The 25,153-nt window shown below is 42.9% G+C and overlaps 1 protein-coding gene across 2 annotated transcripts in view; it reads right to left on the reverse strand.

The window, feature by feature from the left end:
• Window positions 1-3,144: 3,144 nt before the first annotated feature.
• The window catches only part of SLC6A5 (solute carrier family 6 member 5), a 58,343-nt gene continuing 36,334 nt past the window's right edge, over window positions 3,145-25,153 (reverse strand). For both annotated transcript variants that reach the window (XM_033206370.1, XM_033206371.1), the window contains 6 exons: window positions 24,024-24,136; window positions 23,138-23,269; window positions 21,870-21,969; window positions 14,777-14,877; window positions 9,961-10,128; window positions 3,145-7,694 (listed from right to left, as the gene is read on the reverse strand). In XM_033206370.1, the coding sequence (XP_033062261.1) occupies window positions 7,539-7,694; window positions 9,961-10,128; window positions 14,777-14,877; window positions 21,870-21,969; window positions 23,138-23,269; window positions 24,024-24,136 (770 nt within the window). In that variant the 3' untranslated portion in view covers window positions 3,145-7,538. The remainder of the gene's footprint in view (window positions 7,695-9,960; window positions 10,129-14,776; window positions 14,878-21,869; window positions 21,970-23,137; window positions 23,270-24,023; window positions 24,137-25,153) is intronic.

The raw sequence follows: 25,153 nt of genomic DNA on the forward strand, positions 1-25,153 counted from the left end.
CACTTTTATTAATGTAGAGACAATGCTGGAAGAGCATAGCCTATGTGAAAGCCAAAATAGACCGGCCATCTGCCTTCCCTCCGGGCTGGACCTTGCCACAGCCATCTGCTCCCACTGATCTGGATGAAAAGAGAAAGCTAAGGAGACCCCGTTGAGAAATGAGGACCAATGGTTGACACCTTCCTCCACAAGGGATGGGAGAATAGGGAGTGGGATAAAAGGCCAAGAGTGTTTATTTTATTTCCTATCTCAGTAAAGATTCTATCTGGCTTCATATAACAGGAAAACTCCCAAGTGATAGTAACTTAAATAACTTAGGTCTTTAATACTCTCTTCAGTAAAAGAATTCTAGAGTTGGAGAGTCCACCATTCCTAGAATGTAGTTCTTGTCCTCATGGTTCATGATAGCTGCTGGTACTCCATCCATTACAGCCACATTCCAGACAGCAAAATATGGAAGAAAATGAAGAGAAGAAGAGCATGTCTAGGAGTCCCATGTATTTTTTCCATATATATTTGGGCAGAACCTAGTCACAGGGCCACTCCATATTTATCTGTTAGATATTGCTATGTAACAACCACAAAATTTCCATGTCATACAACACTAAACAGATATCTGCAGGTTGGCTAGGGTTCAGTTCATCTGTGCTGGTCTCAGACAGGCAGTTCTGCTTCAGGTTACAGTGGCTGGGCTGATTCCATTTCTCACTGCAGGTCTGTGTTTCAGTTGAGTGACTGTCCCATGGGCCTTTCATCTTCCTTGGGTTGATGGGCTAGCCAGATCTGTTCCTCATGGCCCAAAGAGACACCAAAGAGCAGATAGAAATAAGTGAGGACTCTTAAGGTCTAGACTCAAAACTGGCACACTGCCACATCTGTTCACACGCTATTAGCCAAAGCACAGATGCATTACCAAGCCCCAACTCAAGGGCAAGAAGTACAATCCCCCCACGATAAGGACTTAGCAAGGGTGCGGTTCGCAGGGTGCGGGGCATAAAGTGAAGCCAGGTCAATCTACTGTACTTTGCTGCAAGGGAACCAGGAAACTCCATGCTTTGGCTGGGTGGCAACAAGCCTGGCTAAAGTCAGAGATGTTACTAAAAAAGGGAAGAACAGAAATTCAAAGGCAGTTACCAGTTTCTCCCCCACACTCCCTCACATTGTACCAACTTTATAAAATATCAGTACTAGCCTAGTGCAAGTTTTCTGTCATTCTTGCCCTCACCTCAAGACTATGTATAGAAATAAGCACTCACAAGAAGGCCTGTATAGAAATAAGCACTCACAAGAAAGCCAAAAAGAAAAAAAAAGAGGTTCACAGTGAGATTGTCATGGGCCTGCACCTACCAGTGCTCTCCACTTTTGAGTAGGTGAGACAGAGTGATTTTTTTTAAATGTGTTTTATCTCAAAGCCCTAAGCCCAAAAGATTAAATTCATGCAACCTTAGCAGGTAAGACCCAAACTTCTCTCTGTGCATCTTTCCTGAACACCGGCAGTGAGTGCCACATGATGGAGACGGCTGGAAGCCTGGAGGCAAATCATGCAAGTGAATATACCACATAATTGCAGAATGCCTCTGCCTTTGTTTCGTGATTGAAAGGAGGAGGCAAGAGGAATCAAGTTATGGAATAAAAATACCTGGGCTATCCTGAGACCCCTGAGCCCACGTCCAAGACCCCACATACCCCAGCATCTCCCCTGGACTCTCAGGCTTCGCCATGATCCAGCAAGTCACATGACAAATCCTGGGAGAAGAAGAGTCACCAGTGAGACTGGAGTACCAGACTGGTAACTCTTCTTCTAAAAATAAAAAATTAACTCTAAGTTTCCCCTATTTCTCCTTATCCCCAATTAAGGAAAAATATATTGAGAAGGGTTATAAAAACAGAGCATTTCTCACTGAAATTCCATAGTACCTGGGATCTGCTTTGAAATACTCTACAGAAACAGGGTTTCAGGGTGGGGAGACGGATCATGAAATAAACTTGGACATGAGTTGGTAATTGCTGAGAGTGTGTGATGTGGACACAGGAGTTCATTATTCTGTTCTCTCCAATTTTTTGTATACCTGAAATTTTTCAAGATAAAAAGTTAAAAACACACACACACAATGATCAAAGGAATCTCAGGAAGGACATAGAAGATGATGAGTCAGCACCAAGCTCTGATCCCACAGAGTGCACTTCTTGCCCTTTCAGGAGCACCGTTGCTGGGAAGATAAGACATTACACTGAGTTTAGTGTTAACAGCACTGTGCACCTGCCAAAGTACAGTTTTAAGGCCAGTCCCTGAATGTATTATATGGAGCTCTTATTATCATAGACTCTTCCCAGTCTAAAGCTTGACTGCAGGCTGGACATTTGTGCACTTGGCATGTGGATTTCAGCATCAGCTTGTGAGGGCATTTCTTTCCTAGTGAGGATAGCCTAGATCATCTCTGTAGCCTTTCGACACTGAAGCTGAAGATGGAGGCAGAGCATGAGTATGTTGTGCTCATTTGAGGAGAACAGAGCCTCTGGGTTGAGCTGATCAGACAGCAGAGAACATGACACCGAACCCTGGGGCCACATCTCTGAGTAAGGAACATGAGGGCTCCACCCACTCAAAAGGAGAGAAATGGCATTTATTTGTTTTTTAGAAATAGGTTTTCCTTCTACTGTAATTTGAGTTCCTTAAGATTTGAGACCGTTTTATTCCATTTTGCCTGGGACCTAGCATAATGCAGGAACTACATAAAATGTTTGCTAAATTGAAATATAGTTGAAGACTGCCAAAATGATCATGAAAACATACACAGTGTTTTAACTTGTCCAGTCTCTCTGTTCAGATCTCAGATCTACTCAGATTCTCTTTTTCTCTTTTTCTTCCTTCTCTTTCTCCTACTCCAATCTCTCTCCCCCCATGAGGGTGATTAATAATTCAGCAAACTATAGTGTATTCTGATGGTTAAAAACATAATAACTGAATTGATATTTGTTTCTGCAACAGCACAGTATCTCGTTTTCCCAGGAGGGCAGTTTTCCATGACTGTCCCAGGTTTTGCACAACAAAATAGATCAATCTTGGAGATACCTAAAGGCTATTTATTAAGAAAGAAAGATGATGGGTAATGGCTTTGTAAGAGACACAATACTATAATCATTATGTTTTAAACACTGACATTTATTTAGGGTTTTGTGAACTCATACATCATTAGGATAAATTCTAATTTATATTATTATAATAGGCAAATATATAATACAATAAATTGCATTTTTATACATAAATACAAAATTTGAGGTAGGGCCTCAAGAATAATGACTTCTTAAATGAATAATGTGCAGTATATAATATGTACTCTATAAGATATATAGATATGATGCATCATTTGTAACATAATATATTTTCTTCATGTATAGTTAATGAAAAAATATAAGGACCTGATTAGGGAACATATATTTATTCGTGGGCAACAGTACCCACAAAAGGTGCCTGCGTTTAGGACGTTAGCCAAGTACCCAATGTAAGAATTAACCTATTCCTTTACAGGTCCATAATAAAGTGCAAAAAAACACAAACAAATGAGAGACAAAACAGTTTTTAGTCACTTACTAAGAATCATCCTAACAGTAAAATACACCTATAAGGCAAATGGTTACCTGCAGATGTATTTAATCCACAGCAGGCAAGTCAAACCACTGCTTGCTTTTCAGAGGTGATAAATACCCAATCTGAAAACACTTTCTCTTTGGCTGCAGGCTGCTCAGAGGTGACCTGAGCAAAGACCACATTTCGAAACTACTTGGCCTTTCTGGACAATTAAAGCAAAATCTGGGAAAGATAGGAAGCTTCACTTTCACAAATCCTAGGGCCACTTAGTGGAGAAATGAGTATCAAGGCTGAATCACCCACACATTTGCTCCCAACCTGGAAGTTTTCTGCATGATACCCACTGCGAAAGAGAAGGAAATGCTCCTCTGTTGGCCTTGACCTTTTGGTCCTGCAAAACACCCTGCCACACAGCACGTCCTCTCTCCAGTCACCTGCCTCAAAGAAGCATGTCCCAACTCAAATCCAGGTGCAACAACAGTAGTATGATCTTGCCATCTCACCTTACGTTGAGCAACAGTTATTGTGCTAGCCTCTGGGAAGAGGACAATGACCTATGGCCAAGGGAACAAAGAGAAAAGAAAATCTTACTTTTAGGCATGGGAAAACCATGCTGACAGCAAAGGTGGATAGCACTGAGAGACACGTAGATAAGGAAACAAGAACTTAATTAAAGGAAAACTCAACTCCAATGCAACATTACCATAAAAACAACCCAAGTCCTATCCATTTAAAGGTCATCGTGTTAAACTCTTTTTAAAGTGCTGCTTACTGAAATACAAGTTGATTACATTTCTTACCTATTAAAAACGCATTGGAAATTTCAAAGACATTGAGGTCATCCTGATTTTGCATTGACCACAGACCTCATGCAATACATAAATATAAAGGAAAAAGAAACAATAAAACAGAACTGGACATATTTGTACCTGATAAACATAGTCCTAAAGATAATAAGTTACTAATATGCAAGACATTTGCATAAGAAGTCACAACACCAATTGTTAAGAAATATACATTTTTTCTCCTCTAAGGATATGACAGGGTTAATGTTTTTCACATATGGCTTTTTTTCTCTGAATGAGTTTCTGGCCTTTGTTGGTGTTATGAAATAATCTCACAAGTGGAAAATGCTCCACTATTCTACACAGTGAACTAATGAAAGTCTTTCCTCAGCTACCTGGTTTCTTCCCTAGTTTGAAGGGAAGTTTTCAGGTGGCAGTTTCTAACAATGTTATTCATTTTATTTTTATCCATTCATTTTTTTCTTCCAATTGACTGTACATTTTAATATCATGGAAACAGTCCATTAGACAAGCTAAATTTACAAGGTAACCATTTCCAGGTAAATTTGCAACCTTTCAGCTAAGCATGTCCCTTTAAACAAAGGGAAATAAATCTTGGAAACTATAGTGAAGTGGGGTCCGGTGGAAACAGCTGCTCGGGGAGCAGCTACTGTGTCTTACCTGGACAAATCATAATTAACACAAATGTAAATGCCCCCAAATCCAAAACATGCCGCTAGTGATGAGGTCTCCATTCTCACAATTAAGTTAATTTTCAGTTTGTACAAAACAAACCTGGCAGCATCTGTGGGAACCACCCCCCTACACACACACCTTTTAATCACAAAAGCAGCAATTAGCAGAAATTGGGTTGGCGTCCAGCATCAGACTCGAGTTTTAGCCAAGAGGCAAGAGGAGAGCCAAAAACCATTCATCCTGACAAAAAACATACCAGTCCCATGAGAGAATGCTAATTGATTTAAGCTCTTTTTCTCAACCTTCAAATTGGAAAGCCTGCAGATAATTTCCAGGCCTAAGTTATTCCTCCCGGCTCCTCTCACTCTACCAGGTATCAATTGGAGAGGCTTATTTTTGGTACCATTGTGCGACATCTGCTACAGTAACTGGGGGCTTCTCATCAATATGGCTTTCTTAGAGAAACCTGTGTTCATGGCAGACAGGTGAGGCCACAGCTCAGCTTCCTAAAGCTAAGTTTAGAGGAAGCTCAGGGTTTAGTCTCCGTGATAGACTCAAGCAAGTTTGAGCTTTGGGAGACAAGAGGGGAAAGGAGGAGGAGGAGAGGGGAGAACAAATATACACTGCAGACAAAAGACATGAAAATCTAAAGTTCAAAACCCATCTTTGTTTCCTTTTCTAAAACATTTCACAAGCTCCTCTTAAAAACTGGAAGTTCATATTGATGTTGGCAAATAGCAATGATACTTGCCCTAGAAAAGAAAGAGCTCAGTAAAATGAGTTGAGACTTTTTTAACAAATGAAATCTTTTTTTAAAAAAAATGTACATTAAAGTCTGTTGTTGGGTTTCATTTCTGTTAAACAGGATGAAAACGTCACAATATACAAGATTTGAACTGAAAACTTTGCCTGAGACCCTGTACTATGAAGATAAATGAAGAAAATGATTGAAATGATCTCCCCTAAAGGAAACAGTTTTAGGTTTAGATATTATTACTGTAAGGGAAAATAAAATCCCCAGACTACACTACACTAAACTCACCATCTCTACAGAATTCATAGGATATTTATAAGGACAGAAAACACCACTACAAGTACATACTACATGAACACATGTCACGTTTTAAACATTTCATATATGCATGTTCAGGATACAAGAAGATAATAAAGTTTACACTTGGCCAATTTCTGCAGACATATGATCCACTCTCATTAGAGTGCAGTTAAAACGAATACTGTGCACAGGGAACTCTTAAAATTGAATCGGCTAAATGTAGTCTTAAAAGCTATAGTCTTAATTGGCTCACTCGCTACTTACCTAAGCTGTATTTATCAGAAAGTTCTATAAATACCATGTCCTAAAATATACTACCAGTGCAGTGAATATTGTGGTTGCTTTCTATTAAACTCTCCATTTCTTTGATTTCTCTATGACCACAATTGCCTTTTACTGTGAATGAAAAAGTTAAGAGTAAAAATTAAGAAGTTATCTGTCTTTTAAGAGCTTGTGTCCTATATATATAATATATAGACAGAACCAGGGTAAGTCTTGTTTTCCCAGAGGTCAAAAGACAAGGTATCTACAGCTTACAGAGAGACATTTAGAGAAGAAACACGGGATCATGACATTGAACCGTGGTGGTAAATATCATGTAGAAACCAGCATGGAGCTCTACTATGAATGTACAAAATGAGGCACAACTTATATGATGGCTTCTTGGGCAGAGGTGGAGGAAATGGCCAAAAGAACTCACAAATGTGGTTATTTAAAACAAAACCAGACAGTTGAGGGAAGAAAACTGACAGTTCAATCTAAGTCACAATGTGCAGACTGTAGCGTCTGATTTAGTGGTGACTGGAGATGGCTGATCCACAGGAAGGAAACAGATCCCCAGTGGTGACTAGAAATACAAACTTAACCACCGCAGTGGTGTCCAAATTGAATGATCTTGTCTTACATCCAAAACATTTTCTGACCACTGCTGACTCTCTGAAAAAAAAAAAAAAAAAAAACCTGTCTTGAACTTTGTGTGTCTGAACAAGATCACTACGTTGCTCAGTTCTGTTCAAGTCCAAATTAAGTCTTGTAATTCGGTCATTCTATATATGCCTTGCTGGCACCCCCATGACATCACACGGTGGATACCTCTATTGACCAAACCACGCATACATACCAGCGCTCATCTAACTGATCCTCCCCTGTAGGGTAAAACGTGTGGTCAGAGGACAAACCTGACCAGAAATAGTCACCATGGGCACAGGCAAACAGCACTTCAGGTGGTCCGTGTAGCTCTTTACTACAGCATGCGACATTATGCCTGCTTTTCTACATAATCACTCTCAGTTATGGATATGAGCCAAGATGTAGGAAGAAAGATGAAGAAAGATGGGAGGAGAGCTATGGAAAACATTAGGAGGAGGCAGAGAGGAAAAAAAGGATCAAGTCTGGATCGTCCCACACCACTGGATTAGCACTGAGTGCCCAGTTCCAGATCCTTCACTGGCAGTTTGAGTCCCAGGGAAGAGGTTCCCAAGGGGTCGATCATGTTCTTGTAACGCTCCCCGCGGTGTTGAGCCAAGAATGGGCCCCAGTCCGGCTGTGGCGAGCACACCAACTTCAGCCTCTGCAAAGAAGCCAAAGACAGACATGGTCACAGAGGTAATGTACCTTCCTCATCCAGAGATGACCCACTGATTCCCAAACTGCTTATGACCACTTTGGCCAGAGTCCTTGCTTGAGCCAAGGAGGCCCTCTACCAAGAGAGGCAGTTAGGAAGATCAGCCTTCATTAATTAACTAGGCCAGAGACAGTCAAGAGGACACTTAGTTTGGTTCACTTGAAATTATTTACATCACCCTGCAAGCAATATTGCAATTGCTCTGTGTTTGTCTTGCACAAGATTAATAGAGGATAAAGGGCCTAGATTTTAATTATACATTTTTTCCCTCCAAATGAAGGGAATCCGCAAGCTTCTCTCTTCACTGCCAAACACAGTCTGCAAAAGACATGTGCTTGATTACTTTCGTTCTGTAGTCTCAACAGCGGGTTGCTACATCTAAATAATTGGATTTTGTTTAGCATATTTCCCAGAAGGATATAAATGACCAGAGGAAAAAAAAAAAAAAAATCCAACCCCAAAGATACATCGCCAAGAGTGAGCAAAGATTTTAATTATCTGTTGACAAAATACACGCTTCTGACTTGGTTCAGCAGTGTGGGTTCTTGCAGGCAAGCTAAAAATAATAGGAATGTCTCTAATCCTTCAGCTGAAATTTTTATGGAAAACATAACTTGACTGGAATATTTTCTAGAAAAAGGAAAGAAAACATATTTCTGACTACATAAGAGGGAACAATTATATGTTTATTACCTTTTAAAGTGAAGCTGGTACTTAGAACTATTGGTTTAATCTCTCCTTAATCATCAGTTTGCAACCTTTGTGTCCCAAATCCACCATAATAAATTTATATAGCCAACTCAATCAGTTTAGAGAATTTTAGCCTAAGACAAAAGTAGCAGAGGTTAAACCAGGTTCTTTTCAGAGGGAAAGAGATTTCTGGGTCAGTTGGTGGGGAGGCTTATGTGGGGCAGGAGTGAACCATCTCTGGAGGCCCACAAGGTCAGTCACTTACCTCATTTACCTCAAGGGAATAACAGAATTTCCTGAGGTTGGAAACTGGAATGTGGCTGCAGTAAAAAGATTCCTATACATCCTTTTGCTAATTCTGTCTCCACCATTAGTCCAATGAAGACAAAAGCTACCCCCCCATCCAGTGGACTTTTGTGTTGTGCACGTACCACATGCCTGATTCCCATCCTCTGTCTCCCCTCCAGAGCCTCAATGGGATACCCCAGAGGTCTGTTCCTTCTTCATTCCTCTTTCAACCCAGCAGACCAACAGCAAAGCCCAAACTGTTCTTCTCTGCCTTCTATCACCTGAGTCTAGTCCAATGCTTCGCTACCGGGGGGGCTTGTTAAACTGTAGATGCCAGGGTCCCATTTCCCCAAGACTCTGGTTCAGTAGGAGTCTTCTGCCTGGATTCTGATCATGTGCATTTCCAACAAGTTCTCAAGTGAGAAGGATGCTGCTGGTTGCTGGAGCAAACCCTAAGTAGCCCTGATCTAGTCCAAAATGCCAGATTCCTGGATCCTCAAGACCGAGGCAGGGCTGGGTGATTCCTAGCACACCTGAGCAAGTGACTCCTCATAAATAACAAAAGCCTGACCACACTTCACTGGTGGCACAAGAGGCAGTCCCCGTCCCATTCACTCTGGAGTGACAGTGGGGATTCTTCACATTAGAGATGGGAAATGGGTCCAGCAAGGGATCAATTGACAAAGAAAGACTAATCTCACCTCGTACCAGCCATGTCCTGAAATTCTCACTACGTTCTGTGGGAACAGTGACATTTTAATCAGCTGAGACCCTCAACCATCCCTAACAGAGGCACAACAGGAGGGGGTAGTGATTTTAAGTTTAATGTTAATAGATGTTTGGGAAGAAGAAGCCTTAGACAGAGAGGAGCATCAGGGAAGGGGGAATCTGATGTGTGATTAAAAACAAAACACTGAGATTTAAACTGTGGATGAGGGGAGAGGAGGAGGAAACGCCAGGAAAGAGGAGACCCTCGATCATTTATTCCCCAGAGCTGTCACCACACTGAGGACTAGCATAATAACAGCTCTGCTTGCAGATTGGCTGAGCCCCTCCATTAGAGGAATCATACATAATAAAAATGGGTTTAATAGAAACGGTGGCAATTGTAATTGCTTCATCACCAAGTCTCCCTCTTGAATAAGTTTACTGAATCTTTTGTTTTTTAACGTGCAGAGCTTTCAGGGGCTTTCCCTTGGGAGGAATTGGGAGGGAAAGAAGTAGACAGAATTACCTCAATAAATCTTCCAGGGGCCAGATGCATTTTTATCACAAACATAATCGGGATCCAGATGACGGAACAGGCGAGCATTAGCCATCCAAGCACCATGGACCAGTTAGGATAGCGGTAAGAGCCATAGGTCATGGGCTCCCACTGGTAAAAGCTGAAGCAAAGGATAAACTGGAAAGAGAAGTGACACATGTGTTAGGGTGGTGGCATGAATTATTCATGCACTCAACACTATTAAACCCGTTATGAGTTTGATGCTTTCGTCTCTAATATTTTATACCCACGAAAGAGTAGTATTATTAATCCATTTTTCAAATGAAGAAACTAAATTTCAAAGAGATGGAAATGACATGTACTGAGCTGCTGACCCTGCATTTGCCAAACCATGGGAGCGGAGCAATATGTGTGCATGTGTATACATACAGACAGGCAGAGAAGACAAGTTTAAAGGATATATACCAAGGTGACAAGTGGGCAGAGGCGGGCGGGGATGATAGTGGGTGTTTTTAAGGAGCTGTCTGTATTTTCTTTCTTTTTTTTTTTTTTTTTGAGACAGAGTCTCACTCTGTCACCCAGGCTGGAGTGCAATGGTGCAATCTCGGTTACTGCAACCTCTGCCTCCCAGGTTCAAGCAATTCTTCTGCCTCAGCCTCCCAAATAGCTGGGATTACAGGCATGCGCCACCACGCCTGGCTAATTTTTGTATTTTTAGTAGAGACGGGATTTCACCATGTTGGCCAGGCTGATGTCAAACTCCTGACCTCAGGTGATCTGCCCACCTCAGCCTCCTAAAGTACTGAGATTACGGGTGTGAGCCACCATGCCCAGCCTGTATTTTTTTATAATGGGTAACAATCAAGCTTTTGTTATAAGAAAGAAACCCAGGCCAGGCGCAGTGGCTCACACCTGTAATCCCAACACTTAGGGAGGCTGAGGTGGCGGATCACCTGAGGTCAGGAGTTTGAGACCAGCCTAGCCAACATGGTGAAACCCCATCTCAACTAAAAATATAAAAATTAGCCAGGCATGGTGGCGGGCACCTGTAATCCCAGCTACTCGGGAGGCTGAGGCAGAAGAATTGTTTGAACATGGGAGGCAGAGGCTGCAGTGAGCCAAGATTATGCCACTGCACCCCAGCCTGGGCAATTGGGCGAGTCTGGGTCTCAAGAAAAAGGGAAGGGGATGGGAGGGGAGGGGGCAGGAAGGGTTGGGGGAGGAAGGAAAGGGAGGGAAGGAGGGGGAGGGGAATTCCATTACGTTTATATCTTTTTACTTTTAAAAAATTGAATCTACTTTGCTTAATGGCCCACATCTAGGAGCTGCCTCTAATGCTGGCTGAGTGACACCCAGATTGGTCCCCAGGCAGTGACTGAGCCAGAAGCTTAGTCCTGTGATAAGCTGTGGGACAAACAGAAGGGATGCACAGCTCCCCTTAAATGACTCAAGGAGAACAGGCGTCATCACCAAGTGGTGAGCCCTGAGCCCAGAGACCAGCAGGCTCATCTTGGCCCAACCACTGATTAGCTGAGGGACCTTTATGTCTCAGACTTCCCTGCTATAAAATAGATATGTCTCACTCTGTGTATACAACACAGGGGTTTTCTGGAAATGATAGTTTGGTATTTACTCATGAGTCCCCCCGCCCTCGATTTTAAGAGGGGTCATGATGTGTTTTCTGCCCATTAACTCCTATCACTGCACACTTGGGCTAGCAACAGCCATGAGAACCCTCTGAAGACTCGGCCAGTGCAGCTAAAGAGAAAGAAGGGAATTCAAGTGCTAAAAATAGAGGCATCTTTAAAAGGTGGAGCCAAGGTTCTAACTTCGCTACTCAAGCCTTTGGGGGAAAATTTCCCTGAATGGTGTATGGCTCCCTGTCTGTATTCAGCCTGCCTGTAGCAACATCAGTCTAGAATAATGTACCCATATTAGTCCTCTCCTCCTCTCCCCACCCCTCTCTTCCTAACTTAAACCACAAAATAACTGCCCAAAAGTGATTGGAAGGAATTTTGCCAGGAAAGATAATGTATGAAAGTGTTTTAGAAAAGTGTGAAGTGCTAGATGGATGTAAGGCATCTGTATTATTACCACAAAGCCCAAGCAGCTGGGGCAAGTGATTATTTCAGTACAACAATAATTCAATATATTGATTCAAAGCAACATGAGCCCGAAGACAACTGTTGGAAAAGAATCTTCTATGGAAAGAGATGTCTACTCTAGGCCCCTTTTTAAACATTTGTCCCTAGAGTTATAAGCTTTATTAACCAGAGTATTGGAAGTATGGTCTAATGTAATTATGGTAAGCTGCTCCATTTCATTTACTATATAAATAGCAATACATCTGCTTATGTGCACGCATAACTCAGTAACATGATCTGACTTTGTATACAATAATTGCATGGAGAATATTTATAGCTCTATAAATCCGTGAAGGTATATATAAAAATGATCAATTTCATTTTAGGGGCTCCAAAGTAATTTAAACCCATAATCTTAGCCTATTCCAGCACACCACAAATATCCATTTTATAGAAGGGCAGATGGCAAAAAATAAGTGTTGGGCTTGGTCCTCTGATACTCATTTCCAGTTGCACACATACCATATCAAACTTACCGGTGCAAATTTGTCCTTTGCCATGAATTTCCCTCTGCCAAGTTAATTTTGACAAAATGCTGTCCTTGGCTGGGACTGGCCATGAGAGATCATAATTTAGCCACTGAGTCAGGTACATCCTGACCTTTTTGTGATGGCAGCCAAAGAAGGTGCTGGAGGGAGATTCATCAGTTGACAATGATGATGGAATTGACCCCTTCTCATTGTCCCTAGTTCCCAGCCAGCACAGAAGGGGAATCTGGTTCAGAATATTTTCTGGGACCTCTCCACAACTTTCTGGCATAAGATTTATATTAGAAACCTAAGTAAAGCACAACATAGTTGAGGAACTTTCTCAAAAAACAGCAAGTCCCTAAAATTCCTCTTCTCTGACATTCTGCTCACAAAAATGATTCGAACTATTTTAATCCAAACTGGACAAACTCTAATGAAAGATGAAAGTACTAGGTTTTTAGAATTAATATATTTTAGGTATTGGCTTAAAGCTTAGACAGCCCTGGATTCAATTCTTGGCTTTGTCACCTCCAAATCTAGTGGCCTTGGGCAAGTTCCTTGACCTCTCCAAGCCTCAGTGTACACATATGTAAAATGAGAGAGGAATCACCCAGCAGGCAAAGTGGTCCTAAGCTTTAGAAACAATGCTTATAAAGTGCCTGCCTCACATAGACCATAACAAACAGCAGCGCTGATTGTTACTTTGTGAAATGTTGTTCCAGGATATAAAAAAATCCTCTGAAGCACAGTATCTTTGGGGTGGGAAGAAAAGCAAGAGAGAATCTAGAACAGGTTCTAACTTTGATTTTAGCCAAGCATAAATCATGAGTGGTAGGATCCAGGGAAGAGGGCAAGTGCAGTGGAGATGGGAACACCGGAGGCCTGTGAGTCTGTTCGCAGATGTTCTCTTCCCACCGGTTAGGTAAATTTGAGTTCTTCATATACATTCCAGTCCTGAATTCAAGAGACAGAAAGCCTATCCTTTTCAACTGTCATGCCCCAAATCTGGTGGGACTTTTCAGATAAATTGCATACTCTAAAATATGGGTACAGATGTCAGCCTCAGTATCAGGTTCGTGTCAACGCAGAGGGAGATCAATGCTAAATGATTTTTCTGTCTACATTTCTAGCTTTTCAGAAAGAAATTGAGATGTTTTGATTAAAACTCATTTTATGAAGGAAGGTGAGAGAGGGAGGGAAGGAAAGAAGAAAGAAAAAAAATACATTCCCTTTGCAATTATACTTTCATCCTGTCTTGCTTCCTTTAGCGAAACTGGTAACATGTGTAAGAGTAAAACAAAGGTCTTAATCTGGTTTCTAGTGTCACCTACTGGATTCATTGGGAATTACAGCCAACATCCTCCAGCGTTCCCAAAATTACACCTATGTAAGCTAGAGAGGAGGAGGGGAAAAGATCTCTGTCAATTGCTGTGTTTGCAGTGCAAAGTGGGGCGAAGCTGGCAGCTTATAGCACAATAACAAAGGTGACAAAATGAGAATGTAAGTCCCTGAACTGCAGATTTTCTGAAACGTGAAAGGCTCTGATCTTTAAGAAGGTGAATGTCAGATGATCCCAAAATGTCATCATCCCACTTGAAGATGACAAGGTAGTTCTCAAAAGCAATAAAAATTAGCAAAAAAGTTTAATGCTATATTAGTTGTAGAGCAGCTGTGTTGAACCATGATTAAAAGCATGAATTCTAGAGTCAGACCACCTGAGTTCAAATCCAAGCTGTTGATAATTATTAGATGTGCAATGCAAGGCAAGTCACATCAACTCTGAGCTTCTGTTTCCTGATCTGTAAAGTGGAGATAATTATAATGCCACCCTTGAAGAGCTGCTGTGAGGGAGAGATGAGGCTACACATAGGAAGCACTGTGAACAAAGCCTACCACGTGGTTAGCACGTGGAAAACGTGGCTGTGATTGTAATCCATTATTAGTAGATAAAGCAGACTGATATGATGGGAAATGTGCCATAGGGGTGCTCCAAAGACCTGTGCATGAGTCCCAGCTCTGCACCTGACCTGCTAGGCACCGTTAGGCAAGTCTTTTAAACTCTCTGAACTTCAGTTTTCTCATTTGAAAGACAAGACCACCACCCAATACACCAGCTCCCAGGCTCACACACAGGCACACACTGTTCAAACGTAAAACACCACATATGTATGCAAGGTGCTATCTGCACAAGAAAACATGCAAAATCCTTACAGTTAAAATAGTTGGGGTTACAAATGCCCAGCAGACTTTCCAGAAGATGTTGGGCTGGAATCCAATCATCATCTCTATATCCTCACAGAATCTTTGCAAGCCTGCAAATAGACAAGAAAAACAGGTATAAGGCACAGTAGCAGGAGGGCGAGATGGGGGCAGGGCAGGCACTAGAGCCCCTCACTCAAGCACCATTGGCTAGGGCTGGCCCCAGCCTGGTATCAACATGACCCCTATTATGCAGGGAACCATCAGACAAATGACACACTGCCAGGAAGATTAAGGCAAATTGGACACTTAAATAGATATTAAATATGCGCTGTGGTGAGGTTCAAAAATGTCAGCCCACAGTAACACCTAAAAAGCTCAGTTCCAGCCTGGCCCAGGCTCTCAGCATTGCCACAACCTGACATCTCACACATGCGGCTGTTTTCTGAGGTGCTTGGTGACAACTCTGGCAAGATCGGTGAAGACTGTGGTCAATAAGCAGAGTATATTCTGAAAGCCTTGGAATTTAGAGAGAAAATCACTGCACACTGGCTTTTATCCTCCACCCTCCCAAGGACACTCTTCCAATGAGTCATTTATCTTTCCGCCATGCAAGATGATAATAGCACACAAAAACCAACGTAAATTCCAAGTGTCCTTCACCCACTTTGTTGGAACTCAAAGGACTGCTGTCTTCTTGGTCATTCATCAACCTCACTAAAGTAAAAACAGAGGAGATGGTTACTCTCATGGCCCTAGACAATCGTCATCCCTGCACCCTCTTGGTTTAGGAAGGTTTTTAAAACCACTCCTCAAAAGAAAAAGACGTTGAGAAATATTTTAGAATTGGGCAGTTTCTTGCATTCTTTCCCAACCTCATCAGAAGTATGGCCTTCCCTGAACTGTGGGACCGAGATGTTGAAGGGACCTGTACGGTCTCCAAGTTCAAGCTCCTTCATAGACAGCAACTCTGACTTCAATATGGCCTCAGCTTAAAAACTCATCATTCCTTCAGCCTCCATCATTTTCCTGAAAAGTGGGTACCTGCAGGTCAAGAGAGACTTACCAACAACTCCTCCCATCAAGAATACTCCTTGCACATTTTCAGGCCTTCTTTCTAGACCTTGGTCCCTTGCTCCTCCTGTTCTCAGGATTTCCCAGCCTCCTCGGATTTCTGGGTCTTTTGCCCTGAGCTCCATGAGAGCAGGTGAATTCAGTCTCTGGGTGCTCCTCTTCCTGCCCTCACTGGCCACCTCTCCCCCTTCTGCCATCACCTCCCTGTCCACCACCTCATCTGCCCTCATCTGATCAGTGCCCCCACCACCCCCATCTCAGTCCCACTTATCCCTCCTGGTCCTGTATTTTCAATGCCTGCTCTCTGCTACTTGGAAGTGGGGAAGGATAAATGTGATGTGAGAAGACAGTCTCTTGCTGGGCTAGAAAAGCAACTGGAGTTTTCCTTCTGCAGAATGGAATAGTTCAATTCAGACCCTTAAAAAATGGCCCCGCTGGGCCAGGCATGGTGGTTCTAGCCTGTAATCCGAGCACTCTGGGAGGCCAAGGTGGGTGGATCACTTGAGGCCAGGAGTTCAAGACCAGCCTGGCCAACCTGGTGACAACCCATCTCTACTAAAAATACAAAAAATTAGCTAGGTATGGTGGCGCATGCCTGTAATCCCAGCTACTTGGGAGCCCAAGGCAGGAGAACCATTTGAACTCGGGAGGCAGAGGTTGCAGTGAGCCAAGATCATACCACTGCACTCCAGCCTGGGCAGCCAGAGTGAAACTCTGTCTCAAAAAAAAAAAAAAAAAGAAAGAATGGCCCTGCTGTTCTATATCTTGATTTGGGTTCTGGTTACATTGGGGTGAAAATTCATTGAGCTGTACACTCAAGATACATACTCTTGTGGAGAAAAAGGAACCCTAGTACACTGTTGGTAGGAATGTAAATTAGTACAGCCACTATGGAAAACATTATGCATGTTCCTCCGAAAACTAAAAATCGCATTACCATATGATCCAACAATCCAACTACTGGGTGTATATCCAAAGGATTTGACATCAGTATGTCTAAAAGATACCTGCACTCTCATGTGTATTGCAGCATCAATGGAATCAACGTAAGTGTACATCAACTGATGATGAATGGATAAAAAAGATGTGGTGTACATACACAATGGCATACCATTCAGCCTTTTAAAAGAGAGGAAATGATGTCATGAGTGATAACATGGATGAACTTGGAGGACATTATGCTAAGTAAAATAAGCCAGGCACAGAAAGGTAAACTCTGCATGTTCTCACTTATGTGTGGAATCTCAAAAAAAAAATTGAACACATAGAAGGAGACAGCAGAATGATAGTAACCAGAGGTTGGGGAATGGGGAAAATGGGTGGATCTTGGTCAAGGATACAGTGTTTCAGTTAGACAGGAGGAATAAATTGTAAGTATTTGAGGTGATAGATATGTCAATTAGCTTGATTCAATCGTTTCACATTGTATAACACATAGCATCACTTTTGTACCTCATAAATATATACAATTATAATTTGTCAATATCTAATAAAAATACATAAATGAAAAATATATCATGTATGTACATTATACTTTAATCTTAAAATTAACCCAAAAAACTCCACTCCATACACCACTGTCAAAATAATGGATCCTGAGACCCTTCACAGCCCTCCGCTCCTGACATTTGCTTTTACTTCCTACCAAGCTCAGACTGAGGATGTCAGCCACCCCTCAGGACAGCGAGTCTCCAGGCCCCCTGACAACAGCCATCATGGAGGGCCGCCAAGCCTCAGGACTGCTGTGGAGGAGCCTGTGCTGGGAACAGTACGAGGACTCATTCAAGGCACCTTTTCCCACTCTAAAATGCCTTAGGTTGCAGCTGAGCTTCCCACTCTACTTTAAGGCAAGTCTGACAGCGGTCAGTCACGAACATGGTACAGTGGAAAGAGCACTGGACTGGGAGTTAAGGTCCAAGAGTTGATACCCAGTTCTGCTACTGACTCACTGTGTGACCTTAGGTGAAACAGTCTCCCTGCCCAAGCTGTTGTTCATTGGGGAGACTGAGCCGAATGAGCTCTTAAGGCTTTTCCAGAGAGGTCAATCCATGATGCAAGGACACTCCAGGTTGCTTTCTTGGGTCTACAGGTGAGAACTGCATGCTTTGAGCAGCTGACCTGATCACCTTTGGATTTGTTAGTCTCCTTTCATTTTTATCACACACCTTCAAATGAGTGGCCTCTGAACACTAGGCCCTCTGAGCGTGAGGGGAGAGAATAAAATAAATAGAAGTCAAAGCTGAGGCCCTGAAAAATATATATAAAGCGCCAACAGCAGGCCTCAGTTCTTTTTCTAAAAACAAAAAAAAAGAGAGAGATTCTAGAAATTTCTATCATTAGCATCAATCCTGTTGCCATGTTGTTCCCCTTCATGAAACCACCCCCAAGAGATGGTGGCATGTGGCTTGACTGGGGACACTGTTATGATAGGGCTCAAGGTTAGACCTAAGGAATACACATAAGCAGCCTCCTATAAGAGGAGGGTATCATGGTAAAAGTGCTCAAGCCCCCCAAGAGAGAATAAAGATCTGGACCCCAGGTTGTAGGAAGGGGTGGATCATGGGTGCTCAGTTTTCAGCAAGAGACAACTTAATGAAGAGAAGCAGTCCTGGGACCAAGAGTGAAAAGGCTTGGGTTCCAGGGCCAGTTTGGAGCCTGGAAAGTCATTTCCCCCCTCATGCAACCCTTCTGCACCGTGCCCATTCCTGAGTCAAGCTCTCCAGTTCCTCCAGCCTCTGCCTTGCTCACGGCACCCAGGCCTTGGCCCACATTCAAGTCCCCACCTGAGTTCTTCACTGAGTTAATAGCCATTTTCATCTTAGGCCTCTGTTTATATGGCTTCCTCTGCCTGCTTTCTCCTTTCCCCTAATCCACCTCCATCTTGCCTTCAAGGCCTAACTCATGATAAAGGAATTGTTCATGGAGCCTTGAGCATGGGCAAGAGGGACTTGCCTGCTGCATGACCCCGAGCCTGGAAGGGTAAGAGGGCAAGTAGTCAGGCCCCAAAAGGGCTCTGAGCAGCTGCTTCTCAAAAATGAGTCTGAATTAGTAGAAAAACAGCAGGGGAAACAAAAAGGTGGTGAACCTGTGGCTATTATTTTAGACTCAGATATGAGGCTTAGAAATCAGTCCATGACAAACTGCATACAACCAAAAGATCCTGAACTGAGATGTCAAGGACTTGCTTCAACCAGTCAGTCACTTTCCCCCATGCACCTTTGTGGCTTTTGCCTCTCTAAACCACACCCGTGCCCTTGGTCTGGATATTGTTCATGGGGGCTGCTCTCCCTCCTGGGTGGCCAGGTGTGGTTCCTCTCTGAGCACAGGTGGTGGCTGTTCAATCACATTGTTCCTCCAGCCAAAAGACCACTGTACTGGCTCCAGAAAAATGCAAATCATTTTTTCAAAATGACTCTACTTAGATAAAAGTCTGCCGAAGGGACCACTTCTACACACAACTCAGGGAGTTACACTTTTAAACCTGGATACCTCGAAGCCAGCTATTGGCCATTGAGGCATGTTGACTTGAGAACGTCAAACAACTGTTTCAATCTAATAAAACTTGAAAATTGTACCTGCCATATTTCAAATGTTTGGATGATATCCTCTAGAATCTAGAGACTATTAGAAACAAGAAGAAAACACAAATCTCTTCACTGGCTTTTAAAAATTCTGGCTAGGAAGGTAGTACACCAGGTGAGTCAGGTTCATTTTAACCCTTCACAGGTTTATGTTCTACTATTTTAAATGAACTCTGCACTGGTTTGAGGCCTCATGATCTCAATAAAGAATACACTGTCTTCTGGGATATAAATTACAGATTTGTGCAGGTTTGTTTTTTTTTTTTTTTAACCTCCAACAGTCATGTTAGCTTATTTTTCTTCCTGAGATTCACTTCTTAGAATTCCATCCAGATCCTAATCAGAGGCGTACAGCCACATCTGACACTGCAGAAGTCAGGTTCAAACTGAGCCCAGCACAGATTCAACCTGATTCTGGAGGCAAACCCAACACCAGCACTCTTACTTAGAAACCAGGGGATTCCCTGGGTGGTCCCAAGGAAAATTAACATAGCCCAGGGACTAAAGCACTCAGGATTTATTTTTTCCTTCAGAACTAAGAAACCTATGACTGGATTTGTATGGGGGTGGGGGAGAAGCTATTTGATTCCAAAAAACAGAAATATTAAGAGGTTCCTATTTTAATGATGTTTTAAACCATCCTGAACAGCCCTTTTCTATAGGGAAGAACTGTGCAAACGTGCCCTTTGTGGCAATCAGCGGTTAGGGTACAGGTAACAGAAGATGTAAATGAGATAGTTACTTGCACTTGGGCCAGTGCTGCAAATAAAGAGCTTTCCTGACTTTGCCAACAGATCATCTGGTGACCTCAGCTTACATGTGGACCCATGAGGGGCTGAGTTGCCAAAGAAGGACCTCGGAGGCTTCTTCTTCTTGCCTCTCCTGGCAAGGTCTTTGGTTTCTGGGCACAAAGTTATGATTCCCTGTGGTGGATTTCACTCGGTTTCTACCACTCTCTGCTCAGCTAGAAAGCACTTTGAAGCCTCACCCTAACTCCGACAGCAGGTCTTCAATCACACCATCACTGCAGGATCCAGGCTGTCTTATCAGCCAAAAGTGCTGGCAGCTTGGTCTCTGATCTCATCAGGACAACTGGCATGCCTGCCCACCTCTCTTGCCAGGAACTAAGCTCTCCCTGCAGTGGGGATGTGGTCTCTAGTCTGAAATAAATTCCCCTTCTACCAATGTTCAAAATTGACTGCAAGTATCATCCTGTTTCTGGAGTGAGTACCAGGATGTTTACACAGGAGGTTTCTTTTTTCCATCTGGATTCTCACTCCACCCCCTTTATTTTAATGAGCTTTCCAGAAAAGCAAGACACTGTTAAGCACCTGTTGGGTGGAGGCTAACAATTACTTTAAAAATAAGATGCTCGTAACAGGGATACCTGCAGAGCTCTGCAGACCCCTCTGGCCTAGACCCCTCTTCCTTTGGGCTCCAGATGGTACATTTGTCCCTCAAGCATATCCTGCATTCCAAATAATATCTTTCACTTCCTTTTGGCTTAGAATATGTTGCTGTCTCTTTTGAGCTCTGAAGTACCATTAGATAATCTGAACTGGAAATGTTCGCCTTCCTAATATTTGCTATAGTGGCTCTCTCTCTCTCTATCTCTCTCTCTCTCTCTCTCTCTCTCTCTCTCTATATATATATATATATATATATATATTAGTGAGGCCTCGGGACAGTTCTGAACAGGCTTCCAAGCAGAAAGAAGTCAGTAGGGCCTTGAATCAAATAGGACTTTCTTTAACTGACAGTGCATACAAGGGACCAGGAGATACCCTTGAAACCCGAGGACAAACACCTCCACACAAAGGGCAAAGATGACATCTGATAGCTCACCATTTCTGTTCTTGATAATGGCCCCACTGATATGGCAAGCTGGTTGCTATTGTGATAGTAAGAAGGATAAACTGTAAGACAACTGGAAGTTTATTCCTGGAAAAATCTGAGATTGAGATATTGCATCACAGCCGCCTATGATGCTAATAAAGTTTCCTAAGGATCTGTGAGCTGAGTGGTCTCTTCTCACTACAGTACCCAGGGACCAGCTACAAAGTTATCCCTCAATTCAAGCTGCATGGGCACTGAAGATCAGGAAATAATTTCATGCCTGCAAAGTAGCCTCCTTCTCCCTGATCTGGCCATTGTTCAAAAGCATTAACTGTTCACATGCCAGACCATACCCAAAGGGGTATCTGAGTCCTAGGAATTTCTGATACAAAGATTTTTAAGTTTCATCTTCGCCACCTCTTGTTTCCCTATTAAATTTGGATCACAGTGGTCTTGAGGCAAGTTTGGAAGCAAAGGTGCAGCTCTCTTAGGTTTCCTAAATAGTTGCAATTTAAGCCTTGTATTGTCTTATTAAGTATGGAAAATCCGCTTGCCATGAATGCCTTACCGACACTCAAGCTCCACTTCAGCAACAGGCACAGTGATTTCCTTACCATACACATAAGAGATCCCCACGAGCTCAAAAATGGCAATGATGACAAGGGCATAGGAGGCAGCATAGGTGTCCACAAGCTGAAACATGTAAATTCCACCCTAACAGGAGAGAGAAACAACCAGTATCAAATACGTCCTGGAGCCAGGCTAACTCTTCCCACGTTTAACAGCCAGTTATCTCAATCCTAAGAAGAGTCAGGTGCAAACAGGAGTCCGTGTATCTCCCCTCTTTTCAATAGCAGTAACCTACACCTGGTCCAGCATGTAAGCTGGAGGCCTTGCTGTGTCAGCAAAGCAGTTCCTCAACAGGCTCCGAGCTAATCAATATAACAAGCACAAAAAAAAGTGATTTAACATCTTATTCTTGGAAGGCAAAGGTCAACGTCTGAAGAAGTATATGTGAAAGCAGCCATATTGCTTTATTTTTGCTTTAAGCAATTGACCATATCCACCTATGTATCTGCATTCAGTTGACCCTCCGATGACCTTTAGGTGTCTCTGGGTATTTCTCACACATCCCCATGTATCTCTACCTCACTCTTTAAGTCTCCCAACAATAAATAAGGTGCAGAGACCTTCACATTCCAATCCATTATTTTACAGAGGAAGAAATTAAAGCCCTGAGTAGTTAACTTGCTCAAGGCCACAGAGACAACAAAAGCAATATATATACTGAGTTAACACAATTTACCAAGACACTCAGGACTAGAAGAAACTGAAGTGGCTGTTGACTCATACATGACAGTAATCATCAGAAAATGTACCTAGTTGGTAAATAAATATTTTTATGTATTCTGTTTTCTTTTTCCTAATTTTTTATTTACTTTTTTAGAGGCGGGGTCCCATGATATTGCCTGGGCAGGAGTATAGTGGTTGTTCACAAATGCAATCAGAGCACACTGCAACCTTGAACTCCTGGCCTCAAGCAATCCTTCTGCCTCAGCCTCCCAAGTAGCTGGGACTAGAGACATGCGCCACTGCACCAAGCCACGTATTCTATTTTCTTAAAGTAGGACACACCTGCCTTGTTGGCTCAATAAGGCTACATCTCAATTATGAGATACTAGAAGCATCACTGGTAGCCAAGATGACATATTTCCCTCTACAGTCAGAATCCCTAATGAACTGCTGCCATCTACATGGAAATGGCAGTGATTTTGCCTTTGATTATAAGGTCTGAGAGCTGCTAAGGGTTGAAGGACAGATAGCCATTGGCGCCCCCACCCACCTATCCCCACCCCAAGCCTGTGCCCAGGAGGCAGCTTACCTGAGTGATCATTGGAAAACCCATGATGAAGAAACAAATGCAGCAGCCCAGAGTAAACACTGGCTTGTGTGTGCGCAGGTACTTGGGGAACTCGTCTGAGATGGAGGTCACTATGGTCTCGATGGTGGCAAACTGAAACCGTGTCAGGAAATGAACATCTGAGTCAAATTGTACCATCCAGAAGGTACCCCCAAGCCCTTTGCATGTCCCATCCAGGAAAGCTGTATTTGTGTTAGGTTTGGTTTTTAGGATGGCATTCCCTCAAGGGGTCTAAAAAGCCTCCTTGGGGTCCAACCCACAAGGGCAGCCAAGAGAACCCAAGTAGGATGTGAGCTTTAAAAATTGCATTTCCAACCCCCAGAGACTTGCATTCATATTCACCCATTAGGACATTTTAAGTTTCATTTTGTATTCATGAGATGTAAATTCCTGTCCTCCAGTTTACCTTGCATTTGCTCTTCTACTTGAGGAAAAACCCTCTTTGCACCCAAGGACTAAACTCTGAGCACCTGTCAGCATGATCTGTGGTTGTCTCAGCCCCACAGCAATTTCCCTAAAATTGACTTCACATTATTTCTCATCCAGCCCTACAGAATTTGCTGTGGCAAAATGACACAAAGGCAGGAAGCACACAGACTAAAAATTGCCGCATAGAACAGAGGGAGAAGGAAAGAGAGAGGACGACTCTCTTGCACCATTACGTGAGTACCCAAAATAAAAGGTGATCCTGAGCCCTACGCAGGCACTTCAGCATCTCTAGATCTCTCAGGAGAAGCATTCAGACATCCCTAAGCCTACCGCTCTCCTGAAGGGTGAACCCAGGACCCAGAAGAGGGGGAGTCTTCAAGAGGAGTCTGGGATAGAGACTGACGGCAAAGGGGCTCACCATAGTGTCAAGTCCAAGAGTGAGGAGCATCAGGAAAAAGATGATGGCCCAGAACGGAGAGAGAGGCAGCCTGGTTAAGGCTTCCGGGTAAACCACAAATGCAATGCCTGGCCCTGGAAGGAACGAGACAGATGATTGCAGGCAGGCCCTACTCAAGGCCGCTCTTCCTGGAGCCCAGACGGCCTTCTCTCTGCTGAGATCCTCATTTATTATTTCTTATATGCTGCTTCCACTGTTGGTTATTTTTCACTCATCTCTATCCGTATCCTCAATTAGACCATAGGCTTCTTGAAGAAAAAGACCAAGGGAATTAGGTCAACAGCTAGGAGAACTCACAGGAGAGGCCTAAAAATAGTGTCTAAGCAGAGACTCAGAGGCAACTCTACTGGACTCCATGGCTAGGCTGTGTACCATGTATGTAGGATGAGAAACTCCATCTTTGTATTGGATGAATTAAGGAAAAATGTAATTAATTACCCTTTAGAGCAGTAGTACTCAACCAGCAGTGATTTTGCACCCCAGGGGATATTTGACAATGTCTGCAGGCATTTTTTATTCTCAGGGGTGAGCTGGGGGTAGGGGTAGGATAACTACTAGCATCTAGTAGGTAGAGGCAAGGGATGCTGCTAAGCATCTTACAGTGCACAAGAGAGCTTCTTGCCAACAAAGAATTATCCTGTCTCAAATGTCAGTAGTGCTGAGGTTTGAGAATCCCTGCTCTAAAAGTTGGAACATGACCAGAATGACATTATTTCTTCCTTTAATTATTTTATGAAGTTTTGGGGTGCGTGTGCAGGACGTGCAGGTTTGTTACACAGGTAAACATGTGCCATGGTGGTGTGCTGCACAGATCAGCCCATCACCTAAGTATTAAGTCTAGGAAGAAATGCATTTGTATTTCTTCCTTTAACTACCCTTCCTCCTATTTAGTCCTCCAGGAGAAAACATTCACATAAAATATGAATCTAACACTTTCAGGATCTTGCACTATTGGTATAAATGGTGCCAGTCCTAGTAGTTAGTTGGGTTGGTGGGGCGGTGCATGAAACATCATGTAAGGATTAAGAGAGTTCGGTCTCTAAGGGTCAGATCTGGTCCAAATCCATATTCCATGACTTACCATCTGTGCA

Source organism: Trachypithecus francoisi, unplaced genomic scaffold, assembly GCF_009764315.1.
Source record: "Trachypithecus francoisi isolate TF-2019V2 unplaced genomic scaffold, Tfra_2.0 Lachesis_group8, whole genome shotgun sequence".
NCBI lineage: Eukaryota > Metazoa > Chordata > Mammalia > Primates > Cercopithecidae > Trachypithecus > Trachypithecus francoisi.